This window comes from Heteronotia binoei, chromosome 2, assembly GCF_032191835.1.
Source record: "Heteronotia binoei isolate CCM8104 ecotype False Entrance Well chromosome 2, APGP_CSIRO_Hbin_v1, whole genome shotgun sequence".
NCBI classification, from domain to species: Eukaryota; Metazoa; Chordata; class Lepidosauria; order Squamata; family Gekkonidae; genus Heteronotia; species Heteronotia binoei.
Genome location: NC_083224.1, coordinates 10,911,194 through 10,924,972, shown reverse-complemented (window position 1 = coordinate 10,924,972; position 13,779 = coordinate 10,911,194). Strand labels below are relative to the sequence as shown.

The 13,779-nt window shown below is 52.5% G+C and overlaps 1 protein-coding gene across 1 annotated transcript; it reads right to left on the bottom strand.

The window, feature by feature from the left end:
- Nucleotides 1-3,587: 3,587 nt before the first annotated feature.
- SRXN1 (sulfiredoxin 1) lies at nt 3,588-11,803 on the bottom strand. Its single transcript, XM_060230579.1, has 3 exons — nt 11,762-11,803; nt 10,857-11,136; nt 3,588-3,799 (listed from the first exon to the last, which is right to left on the bottom strand). The coding sequence occupies exons 2-3, from the start codon at nt 11,106-11,108 to the stop codon at nt 3,596-3,598; spliced, it is 456 nt and encodes a 151-aa protein (XP_060086562.1). The 5' UTR covers nt 11,109-11,136; nt 11,762-11,803; the 3' UTR covers nt 3,588-3,595.
- Nucleotides 11,804-13,779: the final 1,976 nt, after the last annotated feature.

Genomic DNA, 13,779 nt, shown 5'->3' with positions numbered 1-13,779 from the left:
GAAGTGGGTCTCCAGAGACCCTGGTGCTTGCACTTGCAAAGAAAAGATCTCAGAGGACAAAGAGGAATAGAAAAGGAGAGAGCGCTTCTCTCAGGGCCGTGAGCAATTGGCTGTCATCTGCTCCCACAGTGTGAGACAGGAGGCTGGACTAGATGGACCCTCACTGGTCTGATCTAGCAGGGCAAAGGAAGTTCCGGCTCTTCCCTTCCTTCTCCAGGGGACCAGGAGGGGGAGGAGCCTCAGCCAATAAAAAGAAGAGAGGTTTGGCTCAGTAGCTCTGCTGTAGGATTGAGAAAGCCTGATAAAGCAAGTGTTGCCCCTCTGAATTTAGGGGGAAGTGTTTGTGAGTTTCCTGCATTGTGCAGGGGGTTGGACTAGATGACCCTAGAGGTCCCTTCCAACTCTATGATTCCGCCCCAAGGAAGGAGCCTCAGCCAATGGAGAAAACAGGTTTTGCTCTGTAGCTCCTGTGCGATTGAGAGAGCCTGGCAAAGCAAACTGTGATGCAGAAGGAAGCAAGAGAGGGAGAAGGAAGCAGACAACAGCCAGTTGCTCAGGGGCCTGATTTGGCCCTCGGGCCACATGTTTGACACCTCTGCCAGAGGTTCTGAGCCCAGTTCCTCTTTGCCTCTTGGGAAGAGAAGCAAAAATCTAAGGGAGAGTAACAGGAATTGGGAGACAAGGAAGTTTGTTGGTTTCTATTTACTTCCTTTATGCATCACTTTCCTCCCCAACCGGGATCCAAGACAGCTTACAACATTCTCCCCACGCTCCAACGTATCTTCACAAACCACCCTGACAGGTAGGTTTGGCAGAGAGTTTGTGACTGGCCCAAGCTTCCATGGCACAAGCAGGGATTTGAACCTGGGTCTGCCCCGTGGCGCAGAGTGGTAAAGCTGCAGTACTGCAGTCCGAGCTCTCTGCTCACAACCGGAGTTCAATCCTGGCAGAAGCTGGGTTCAGGTCGCCGGCTCGAGGTTGACTCAGCCTTCCATCCTTCCGAGGTCGGTCAAAGGAGTCCCCAGTTTGCTGGGGGGGAAAGTGTAGAGGACTGGGGAAGGCAAGGGCAAACCATCCCATGAAAAAGTCTGCCGTGAAAACGTCGTGATGCAACATCACCCCAGAGTCGGAAACGACCGGTGCTTGCACAAAAGCTGGGAATAACACTTCTCATAAGACCAGCATAGGGAAAGTTTTGGGAATCATCTTTTTAGCATCAGTAATAGGAAACACACATACACCATATCAGTCAATGACCGCCGTTTGCCTTGACACTGTTAGTAAATACAGCTCCTACAAGAGCTATGAAACTAAAGGGGAACCCTGCACCACCCTCTTCGTTTCCATCCCTCCTTCCAAATGGCACCCTTGACTCTTGCATCCTCTTTCTTTGCTCTAGTGTAGATGACTGGGGAAGGCAATGGCAAACCACACTGTTAAAAAGTCTGCCGTGAAAACACCGTCACCCCATGGGCTGGTAGCGACTCACTGCTTGCGCAGGAGACTACCTTTTTACTCCTAGATCCTAGTAGCCAGTATACCATACCAGGGGTGGAATTCTATCAGGAGGTGGAATTCTATCAGGAATTCTATCCTCTGCATATTAGGCCACACCCCACTGGTGTAGCCAATCCTCCAAGAGCTTACAAAAAAAGTGCCTTGTCAGCTCTTGGAGGATTGGCTACATCAAGGGGTGTGGCCTAATATGTAAAAGAGCTCCTGCTAGAATTCCACCCCTGTACCATACTATACCACCATGCCAACCACATGGTAGCAACAGGATCTCCATTACACACATGTGCATGCGTGTGCGCGCACACACAGAAAGCGACAACTGATTGATACAAAACATTATTTTAATTCAAAAACCTCTTCGCCGAGACTGTTCTCCAAAATCTCTTGCCAAAATACAGAAATTCAGTAAAAATATATACAAAACTTTTTTAAAAGTACGTGCACTACAGATTACAGAAGCCAGAAAAAAAAGGATAAAAAATAACCCACAGCCAAGTCATGCGAGAAAACCCCAGTGGGGTTTTGTTGGTGGGGGTGGGTTAGCACTGGGGCTACCACCGAAAAGGTCCCGCTGATCTTAGCTCCTCAGTTGCTCATCTTCCCTTCTGCTATTTAACCCAAGCATTATCAAGTAGCCCAAACAAAGAAGTGGAGTTTTCATGGTGCTTCAAGCACCTGCAGAAGACAAACATGCCCAATTGGACCTGTGGTGGGAGGATAAGAACATAAGAGAAGCCATGTTGGATCAGGCCAATGGCCCATCCAGTCCAACACTCTGTGTCACAGAAGAACATAAGAGAAGCCCTGTTGGATCAGGCCAATGGCCCATCCAGTCCAACACTCTATGTCACACAGTGGCCAAAAATTTATTAGACAGACAGACAGAAAGACACACACACACACAGACACTGTGGCTAATAGCCACTGATGGACCTCTGATCCATATCTTTATCTAACCCCCTCTTGAAGCTGGCTATGCTTGTAGCTGCCACCACCTCCTGTGGCAGTGAATTCCACATGTTAATCACCCTTTGGGTGAAGAAGTACCTCCTTTTATCCGTTTTAACCCGACTGCTCAGCAATTTCATGGAATGCCCACAAGTTCTCGTATTGTGAGAAAGGGAGAAAAGGACTTCTTTCTCTACCTTCTCCATCCCATGCATAATCTTGTAAACCTCTCTCGTGTCACCCCACAGTCGACGTTTCTCCAAGCTCAAGAGCCCCAAGCGTTTTAACCTTTCTTCATAGGGAAAGTGTTCCAAACCTTTAATTATTCTAGTTGCCCTTTTCTGCACTGTCTCCAATGCTAGAATATCCTTTTTGAGGTGCGGTGACCAGAATTGCACGCAGTATTCCAAATGAGACCACACCATCGATGGACAGGATGGATAGAGGGGTAATGAAAAGGCACCCAAGAAGGAACCCCACGGTCCCTCCATACTAAGAGGAGAAGCTACTAGGTAGAAAATTTGGGTAATGCAGTGACATCCTTTCTATCATTTTCAGAGAAGAAGATATTGAGGAGTGGGGAATCAAACCCGGTTCTCCCAGATAAGAGAGCTATGGCTGACCCAAGGCCATTCCAGCAGCTGCAAGTGGAGGAGTGGGGAATCAAACCCGGTTCTCCCAGATAAGAGAGCTCTGGCTGACCCAAGGCCATTCCAGCAGGCGCAAGTGGAGGAGTGGGGAATCAAACCCGGTTCTCCCAGATAAGAGAGCTCTGGCTGACCCAAGGCCATGCTAGCAGCTGCAAGTGGAGGAGTGGGGAATCAAACCTGGTTCTCCCAGATAAGAGTCCGCACACTTAACCACTGCACCAAACTGGCTCTCTGGAAGACCAGAGATGTCGTCGTCGTCGTCATCATCATCATTTTATTTATATCCCGCCCTCCCCGCCGAAGCAGGCTCAGGGCAGCTGTCGACATAAAGGAAGCGGGGGACATGAATGCCTCATCAGAGGAAGGAAAGAAGGATGTCCCAGGCCTACAGACAGGTTCAAGGTTTCTAGCTGGCCCAAAGCTGCCATGGGAGAAGTCCTTGGCGATGAGTAGTTGGGGGCGGAGTACCACGGTCCACTCTGCTATTTCAGGTCAGGTAGGGAGGAGCCCAGATAGGTGCGCAGGTCCCTGAGAGTCGAGCGGACGATTTTGGCCGGGATGCTCTCCTTGTTCAGGCGTTTGTAGGCCTCGTATCGGTGGCACCCTCCGAAGGAGTAGAAATAGTCACCCCCCTGGCTGCCTTTAACCCAGAGGACATCGATCGGGGGCACTCGGTCAGCGTCCTCCTGGCAGAGAGAGAAAAAGAGAGGAATGAAGGGGCAACCTGCAGGCATTCTGGGCTTATTTTCTCCAGGATACCAGACGCTGGATGTGAATTCTTGCACTATTTCCCCCCCCCCCCGCTCCCTTCCATTCTATTAGCACCTTGTGCAACACACTGCTAATATAACAGAGTTCTCATACCCTTCGTAGTTTGCATTCTCTATCTGGTAGCAGTAAACATCTCCAAGTCATGGACGACTTGTAGAGACCCTGGAGGGTTTTCAAGGCACAGAAAAGAAGATCCACCCTGTGAGGTGGGTGAGGCTGAGAGAGCTCTAACAGAAGCTGCCCTTTCAAGGACAACTCCTACGAGAGCCATGGCTGACCCAAGGTCATTCAGGCAGCTGCAAGGGAAGGAGTGGGGAATCCAACCCGGTTCTCCCAGATAAGAGAGCTATGGGTGACCCAAGGCCATTCCAGCAGCTGCAAGTGGAGGAGTGGGGAATCAAACCCGGTTCTCCCAGATAAGAGAGCTATGGGTGACCCAAGGCCATTCCAGCAGCTGCAAGTGAAAGAGTGGGGAATCCAACCCAGTTCTCCCAGATAAGAGTCTGCGAACTTCACCACTACACCAAACTGGCTCTCTGGTTTGCCACTGCTTGCCTCTGCATAGAAGAAGAATTGCAGGTTTATACCCCGCCTTTCTCTCTGAATCAGACTCCGAGCAGCTTACAATCTCCTATCTCTTCTCCCCCCACAAAAGACACCTTGTAAGGTGGGTGGGGCTGAGAGGGCTCTCACAGCAGCTGCCCTTTCAAGGACAACCTCTGCCAGAGCTATGGCTGACGCAAGGCCATGCCAGCAGCTGCAAGTGGAGGAGCGGGGAATCAAACTCGGTTCTCCCATATAAGAGAGCTCTGGCTGACCCAAGACCATTCCAGCAGGTGCAAGTGGAGGAGTGGGGAATCAAACCCGGTTCTCCCAGATAAGAGAGCTATGGCTGACCCAAGACCATTCCAGCAGCTGCAAGTGGAGGAGTGGGGAATCAAACCTGGTTCTCCCAGATAAGAGAGCTATGGGTGACCCAAGGCCATTCCAGCAGCTGCAAGTGGAGGAGTGGGGAATCAAATGCAGTTCTCCCAGATAAGAGAGCTCTGGCTGACCCAAGGCCATTCCAGCAGCTGCAAGTGGAGGAGTGGGGAATCAAACCTTGTTCTCCCAGATAAGAGAGCTCTGGCTGACCCAAGGCCATTCCAGCAGCTGCAAGTGGAGGAGTGGGGAATCAAACCTCGTTCTCCCAGATAAGAGAGCTCTGGCTGACCCAAGGCCATTCCAGCAGCTGCAAGTGGAGGAGGGAGGAATCAAACCTGGTTCTTCCAGATAAGAGAGCTCTGGCTGACCCAAGGCCATTCCAGCAGCCGCAAGTGGAGGAGTGGGGAATCAAACCCGGTTCTCCCAGATAAGAGAGCTCTGGCTGACCCAAGGCCATTCCAGCAGCCGCAAGCGGAGGAGTGGGGAATCAAACCCGGTTCTCCCAGATAAGAGAGCTATGGCTGACCCAAGGCCATTCCAGCAGCTGCAAGTGGAGGAGTGGGGAATCAAACCTCGTTCTCCCAGATAAGAGAGCTCTGGCTGACCCAAGGCCATTCCGGCAGCTGCAAGTGGAGGAGTGGGGAATCAAACCTGGCTCTCCCAGATAAGAGAGCTCTGGCTGACCCAAGGCCATTCCAGCAGCTGCAAGTGGAGGAGTGGGGAATCAAACCCGGTTCTCCCAGATAAGAGAGCTCTGGCTGACCCAAGGCCATTCCAGCAGCTGCAAGAGGAGGAGTGGGGAATCAAACCCGGTTCTCCCAGAAAAGAGAGCTCTGGCTGACCCAAGGCCATTCCAGCAGGTGCAAGTGGAGGAGTGGGGAATCAAACCCGGTTCTCCCAGATAGGAGAGCTCTGGCTGACCCAAGGCCATTCCAGCAACTGCAAGGGGAGGAGTGGGAAATCAAGCCCGGTTCTCCCAGATAGGAGAGCTCTGGCTGATCCAAGGCCATCCCAGCAGCTGCAAGGGGAGGAGTGGGAAATCAAGCCCGGTTCTCCCAGATAGAAGAGCTCTGGCTGACCCAAGGCCATTCCAGCAGCTGCAAGTGGAGGAGTGGGAAATCAAGCCCGGTTCTCCCAGATAAGAGAGCTATGGCTGACCCAAGGCCATTCCAGCAACTGCAAGGGGAGGAGTGGGAAATCAAGCCCGGTTCTCCCAGATAAGAGAGCTATGGCTGACCCAAGGCCATCCCAGCAGCTGCAAGTGGAGGAGTGGGGAATCAAGCCCGGTTCTCCCAGATAGGAGAGCTCTGGCTAACCCAAGGCCATCCCAGCAGCTGCAAGTGGAGGAGTGGGAAATCAAGCCCGGTTCTCCCAGATAGGAGAGCTCTGGCTGACCCAAGGCCATTCCAGCAGGTGCAGGTGGAGGAGTGGGGAATCAAACCCGGTTTTCCCAGATAAGAGAGCTCTGGCTAACCCAAGGCCATCCCAGCAGCTGCAAGTGGAGGAGTGGGAAATCAAGCCCGGTTCTCCCAGATAGGAGAGCTCTGGCTAACCCAAGGCCATTCCAGCAGCTGCAAGTGGAGGAGTGGGAAATCAAGCCCGGTTCTCCCAGATAGGAGAGCTCTGGCTGACCCAAGGCCATTCCAGCAGCTGCAAGTGGAGGAGTGGGGAATCCAACCCGGTTCTCCCAGATAGGAGAGCTCTGGCTAACCCAAGGCCATTCCAGCAGCTGCAAGTGGAGGAGTGGGGAATCCAACCCGGTTCTCCCAGATAGGAGAGCTCTGGCTGACCTAAGGCCATCCCAGCAGCTGCAAGTGGAGGAGTGGGGAATCAAACCCGGTTCTCCCAGATAAGAGTCCACACACTTAACCACTACACCAAACTGGCTCTCGAGACTTCCTTGGTAATCTCCCATCCAAGTACTAACCACGACCCTGCTTCTTTTGCAATCTGGCTAGGCTGGGCCATCCAAGCCAGGCAAACAAACAGAGGTGGTTTCCCATCGCCTGCCTCTGCATATCAACCCTCAACTTCCTTGGTGGTCTCCCATTCAGGTACTAACCAGAGAAGATCCAGCTTAGTTTCTGAGATCGGATGAGATGAGGTTAGCTTGAGCTACACAGGACAGTGACTTTACTAAGGCGAAATTAGTCTAGGCATCAACAGAAAGCCATTATGGAACCGTGCATGTATTGCACCAAGACAGAAACGAATGTAAGAAAAGCCACGTTGGGTCAGGCCAACGGCTCATGCAGTCCAACACTCTGTGTCACACCGTGGCCAAAGCCCTGGGGCCATCAGGAGGTCCACCAGCAGGGCCAGAACTCCAGAAGCTGTCCCACTGTGCCCCCCCTCCAGCACCAAAGATACAGAGCATCACTTGCCCCAGACAGTGTTCCATCTATACCTTGTGGCTCACAGAAACTAATGGACCTCTGCTCCATATAAGAACATAACAGAAGCCCTGTTGGATCAGGCCAATGATCCATCCAATCCAACACTCTGTGTCACATAAGAACATAAGAGAAGCCCTGTTGGATCAGGCCAATGGCCCATCCAGTCTAACAGTCTGTGTCACATAAGAGAAGCCCTGTTGGATCAGGCCAGTGGCCCCTCCAGTCCAACACTCTGTGTCACATAAGAACATCAGAGAAGCCATGTTGGATGAGGCCAGTGGCCCCTCCAGTCTAACAGTCTGTGTCACATAAGAGAAGCCCTGTTGGATCAGGCCAGTGGCCCATCCAGTCCAACACTCTGTGTCACAGAAGAACATAAGAGAAGCCCTGTTGGATCAGGCCAATGGCCCATCCAGTCTAACAGTCTGTGTCACATAAGAGAAGCCCTGTTGGATCAGGCCAGTGGCCCCTCCAGTCCAACACTCTGTGTCACATAAGAACATAAGAGAAGCCCTGTTGGATCAGGCCAGTGGCCCATCCAGTCCAACACTCTGTGTCACATAAGAACATAAGAGAAGCCCTGTTGGATCAGGCCAGTGGCCCATCCAGTCCAACACTCTGTGTCACATAAGAACATAAGAGAAGCCATGTTGGATCAGGGCAATGATCCATCCAGTCCAACACTCTGTGTCACACAGTGGCCAAAAAACCCAAGGTTCCATCAGGAAGTCAACCGGTGGGGCCAGGACACTAGAAGCCCTCCCACTGTTGCCCCCCCCCTCCAAGCAGCAAGAAGACAGAGCATCACTGCCCCATACATTGGGATCTCTCTATCCCTTGTAGCTAATAGCCACTAACAGACCTCTATTCCGTATTAGAACATAACGTAAAAGAAAGCCATGCTGGATCAAGCCAATGGCCCATCCAATCCAACGCTCTGTCAAACAGTGGCCGAGCCCCAGGTGCCATGAGGTCCACCTCTATCCTTAGCTTTGATTTAAAATGAGAATAATCAAATCTCTGCACCAAAGAGATGTGCCTTTCCTCTTGTATCTCCATAAGGAAAAGGGCTACAGCAGGGGTGGCCGATGTGACTCGGGAGACGCATATTGTGTGGCTCCCGAAGCCCCCGCTGCCCCATTGGCCAGCTCGGAGAAGGCATTTGTCTCTTTAAATCACGTCTCCAAGCCAAGCCAGGTGGTGGCTTGGCGAGTGCGTTTAAAATTAACGTCACTTTCTTTCCACCTCTCCCTCTCTATTCGCCCGCCTCCTTTCCTGTCTTGCGGCTCTCAAACATCTGACATTTATTCTGTGTGGCTCTTACACGGAGCAAATGTGGCCAGCCCTGGGCTACAGGCTTATTGTTAAACAGCTGGGGCTTCAGAGAACCTTGATCAGCATCAAACCATTCAAAACCCTCACCTGAAAAAAGCCACAGCGGTCTGGGACAGTGGTGGCCACTGTTAGAGAAGAGGGGCTGGGAAACCCACACTGGGGAAGCTACCTCCCCAGTATTGTAGGCGCTGTACCAGCTCCCTCTGGCCCTTGAGTCTACCTTGTCAGGTTACCGCCTTCCCTAGAAAATCAGGCTAGAGTTCCCAATCCCCAGGTGGGGGCAGGGGATCCCCCCCATTTGGGGGCCCTCCCCCCACTTCAGGGTCATCAGAAAGTAGAGGTGGGGGAGGGAAATGTCTTCTGGGCACTCCATTATTCCCTAGGGAGGCCGATTCCCATAAGGTAAAATGGAGAATTGAGTCATGGGTATCTGGGGCTGGGGGCGCTGGTTTTTTTTGAGGTGGAGGCACCAAATCTGCAGCACAGCATCCGGTGTCTCTGCTCAAAACACCCTCCGGGTTTCAAAAGGATTGGACCAGGGGGTCGAATTCTATGAGCCCCCAAAGAAGGTGCCCCTATCCTTCATTGTTTCCAGTGGAAGGAAGGCGTTTAAAAGGCGTGCGGTCCCTTTAAACGTGATGGCCGGAACTCTTGTTGGAGTTCAATCACACTTGTATTTATTTATTTATTTGGTTCACTTATATTCCGCCCTTTCCCAGACGGGCTCAAGGCGGATCACATACAGATAAAAACCAGTCACATATAATAAAACCAATAAATATAATTCAAACAACAGCATTACATCAACATTAAACAGCAGAGGCGGGCGGCCCATAGTGCGAATCATAGAATCATAAGAGTTGGAAGGGACCTCCAAGAGTCATCTAGTCCAACCCCCTGCACAATGCAGGAAACCCACAAAGTCCTCCTCCTAAATTCACAGGATCTTCATCGCTGGCAGATGGCCATCTAGCCTCTGTTGAGAAACCTCCAGGGAAGGAGAGCCCACCACCTCCCAAGGAGGAAGCCTGTTCCACTAAGGAACTGCTCTAACGGTCAGGAAGTTCATAGAATCATAAGAGTTGGAAGGGACCTCCTGGGTCACCTAGTCCAACCCCCTGCACAATGCAGGAAACCCACAAAGTCCTCCCCCTAAATTCACAGGATCTTCATTGCTGTCAGATGGCCATCTAGTTTCAAGTTTCAAGTTTATTTAAGTTTATATCCCGCCCTTCCCACCGAGGTGGCTCAGGGTGGCTCACAACACATAAAAATCTAACATAATTTGAATTTAAAACATCTTACACAGTTAAAACAATAAAATAATAAAACATATAGCGGCGGTCTATCAAAACTACACTCAGCTTCCAGTGCCAGTTAATTATAACTGGGAGGGACGGTGGCTCAGTGGTAGAGCATCTGCTTGGGAAGCAGAAGGTCCCAGGTTCAATCCCCGACATCTCCAAAAAAGGGTCCAGGCAAATAGGTGTGAAAAACCTCAGCTTGAGACCCTGGAGAGCCGCTGCCAGTCTGAGAAGACGATACTGACTTTGATGGACGCAGGGTCTGATTTAGTATAAGGCAGCTTCATATGTTCATATGTTCAATAAGCCAGCCGGAAGAGGGCTGTCTTACAGGCCCTGCGGAACTGGGCAAGGTCCCGCAGGGCCCTCACCTCTTCCAGCAGTTGGTTCCACCAGAAAGGAGCCGTTACAGAGAAGGCCCTGTCCCAGAGGCCATCTAGCCTCTGTTGAGAAACCTCCAAGGAAGGAGAGCCCACCACCTCCCAAGGAGGAAGCCTGTTCCACTGAGGAACTGCTCTAACGGTCAGGAAGTTCTTCCTCATGTTGAGCTGGAAACTCTTTTGATTTAATTTCAGCCCATTGGTTCTGGTCCTACCTTCCGGGGCCACGGAACACAATTCCACACCCTCCTCTATAGGAAAGCCCTTCAAGTCCTTGAAGATGGTGATCCTATCGCCTCTCAGCCGCCTCCTCTCCAGGCCAAACATCCCCAGCTCCTTCAACCTTTCCTCATAGGACTTGGTCTCCAGACCCCTCACCATCTTCGTCGCCCTCCTCTGGACCCGTTCCAGCTTGTCAAATCATTAGGTGTAATCATTCAGTGGCCCGGATACAAAGGTTCAGATGATAGATCTGTTGGAAAGGGCCCGAACGGGTGATGCTTGTCACACCCTTCCTCCTGGCTCCACCCCCAAAGTCCCCAGATCTTTTTTTTTTTTAATTGGAGCTGGTGACCCTGAAACAGGCTGTACCCTGAACTCGGGGCGGTGGGACCAGGGGGGCTCTCCTCTCACCTGGATGGTCCGCATGAGGCTCTCCACTTTGCGCTCCTCCAGGACGGGCGGGATGGGCCGGATGATGACCCGCATGGGGACCCGGTGGGTCGTGGGGATGCTGTCCGAGTGGATGCTGCGGTTCCCTTCGTCCCCCATGGAAGCGCGCCAGCACCAGCGCCTCTTCACCAACGTCCCCTCTGAGCTGCAGGGTCTTGCGAGCAAGAATCCTACTTTGGGAGCTGCTGGGATTAAAGTTGGGAGCCGCTGCATCAATCGGCTTGCTCTGGGGTCGTCCTTCCTGAGCGAAGACAAAAAGGTGTGAAAAGGAAAGGTCCCCTGCGCAAGCACCAGTCATTCCCGACTCTGGGGTGACGTTGCTTTCACAACGTTTTCAAGGCAGACTTTTGACAGGGTGGTTTGCCTTTGCCTTCCCCGGACCTCTACGCTTTCCCCCCAGCAAGCTGGGGACTCATTTTGCCGACCTCGGAAGGGTGGAAGGCTGAGTCAACCTGGAGCCGGCTACCTGAAACCAGCTTCCGCCGGAATCGAACTCAGGTGGTGAGCAGAGAGTTCAGACCACAGTACTGCTGCTTTACCACTCTGCACAAGCACCAGTCGTTTCCAACTCTGGGGTGACGTTGCTCTCACAACGTTTTCACGGCAGACTTTTGACGGGGTGGTTTGCCATTGCCTTCCCCAGACCTCTACGCTTTCCCCCCAGCAAGCCGGGGCCTCATTCCACACGGAAGGCTGAGTCAACCTCGAGCCGGCTACGTGACCACCCAGCTTCCGCCGGGGATCGAACTCGGGTCGTGAGCAGAGCTGAGGACTGCAGCTTTAACACCCTGCGCCGCGGGGCTCTTACGGGGGCCGCAGAGCTGGAGGCTAAAAAAAAAATAAAATAAATCTGTGAGCTAGCTCACACTCACTCAGCTCAGAGGGCGCGCCGCTTCCAGCTCTATTGCAACGCCCCGCATCTCCCGCGAGCTTATACCGATCTGGGAAGTCTACCCTGGATTGCACCATTGCTGGGAAACCGGGGGGAAGGGATGGCACAGATGCCCTTCCAAGCACCCCCGTCCGGTCATAGGAATCGCCTTGCCTTTGTGCCCGGGCTGTGGGTGCATGCAAGCCCTGCCCCGGTTCCATAGGTCCCGCTCCGAAGCTTCAGGAGCCGCCTTAGCAAGCGGAGCTGCCCCCCAACTCCCCCCCGGCCGGGCGTCTCTCTTGGAAAGAGCCCGCACCGGTGACGCACGTGTTTGCGAAAGTCTGTTCCTGGGCCGGGCGCCGCCTTTGCAGAGTCACGCTGAGACCGCAGGGAAGAGCCGGGGAGGAAGCGAGCGGCTGATTGGCTGCTGGCGTTGCCAAGTCCAAAATCAAGAAATAGCTGGGGGCTTTGGGGGGTGGAGCCAGGAGACTTTGGGGGTGGAGCCGGGAGCAAGGGTGTGGCAAGCATCGTTGAACTCCAAAGGGAGTCCTGGCCCTCACATTGAAAGGGACCTTTTTTTAAAAAAAAATGCCTTCCTTCCATAGGAAATAATGAAGGATAGGGGCACCGTCTTTGGGGGCTCACAGAATTGGACCCCCTGGTCCAGTCTTTTTGAGACTTGGGGGGTACTTTGGGGGAGAGGCACCGGAGGCTATACTGAAAATTTGGGGCCTATAGCTCGAAAAACAGCCCTCCCGGAGCCCCAGATACTCGCAGATCAATTCTCCATTATTTCCTATGGGAATAAGTCTCCATAGGGAATAATAGAGTTCCCAGCAGACATTTCCCCCCTCCCCCCTGCTCTCTGACGACCGTGAAGCGGGGGGAGGGCCTCCGAACCGGGGGATCCCCTGCCCCCACCTGGGGATTGGCAACCCTATGCTGACCACGGTTGCTCTGCTGGGTTTGGGTTGGAATTGCGAGGGATCTGGAAGCAAAGGGACACTTAGAGGCCGGGGGGGGGGAGTATTTTTATTTTATTTATTTTATTCCCTTTATATCCTGCCCTCCCCACGAAAGCAGGCTCAGGGCAGTTTACACAACACCCAAGTAAATACATGGAACATAAAACCACCTTAAAATATAAACAGATACAGAAACCATAGTAGGGTGACAGGGTCCAATTCAAGAATTACCTGGGGGCTTTGGGGGTGGAGTCAGGAGGCTTTGGGGGTGGGGCCAAGAGGCTTTGGGGGTGGGGCCAGGAGCACGGGCGTGACAAATGCGATTGAACTCCAAAGGGAGTTCCGGCCATCGCATTTAAAGGGACCGCACTCCTTTGAAATGCCTTCCCTCCATTTGGAGAGAATGAAGGATAGGGGCACCTTCTTTGTGGGCTCATAGAATGGGACCCCTCGGTCCATGGATGCTATGCTGAAAATTTGGTGCGGCTAAGATATGCAGATGGCACCGCTCTAATGGCAGAAAGTGAGGAGGACTTAAAGAACCTCGTGTTGAGGGCGAAAGAGGAGAGCACAAAAGTAGGCTTGAAACTCAACATCAAAAAAACTAAGATCGTGGCATCCGGCACCATCACACCATGGCAAATAGAAGGGGAAAACGTTTGCTCCTTGGGAGGACAGCTATGGTGAACCTGGGCAGTATAATAAAAAGTAGAGACATCACCCTGCCAACAAAAGTCCATATAGTCAAAGCGATGGTATTCCCAGGAGTAATGTATGGCTGTGAGAGTTGGACCATAAGGAAGGCCGAGCGCAGAAGAGTAGATGCTTTTGAGCTGTGGTGCTGGAGAAGACTCTTGAGAGTCCCTTGGACTGCAAGAAGATCCAATCAGTCAGTCCGAAGGGAAATCAACCCAGACTGTTCCCTGGAAGGTCAGATGCTGAAGCTGAAGCTCAAATCCTTTGGCCACCCAATGAGAAGGGAGCACTTGCTGGAGAAGGCCCTGATGCTGGGAAAGACAGAAGGCCAAAGAAGAAGGGGACGGCAAAA

Bases quoted from the DNA above. Each gene is read 5' to 3' on its own strand.
- SRXN1 (XM_060230579.1), bottom strand. From the start codon at position 11,108: ATGCAGCGGCTCCCAACTTTAATCCCAGCAGCTCCCAAAGTAGGATTC. The intron at 3,800-10,856 runs GTGAGAGGAGAG...TCTCTCTGCCAG, and splicing joins GCCTCATGCGGACCATCCAG to GAGGACGCTGACCGAGTGCC.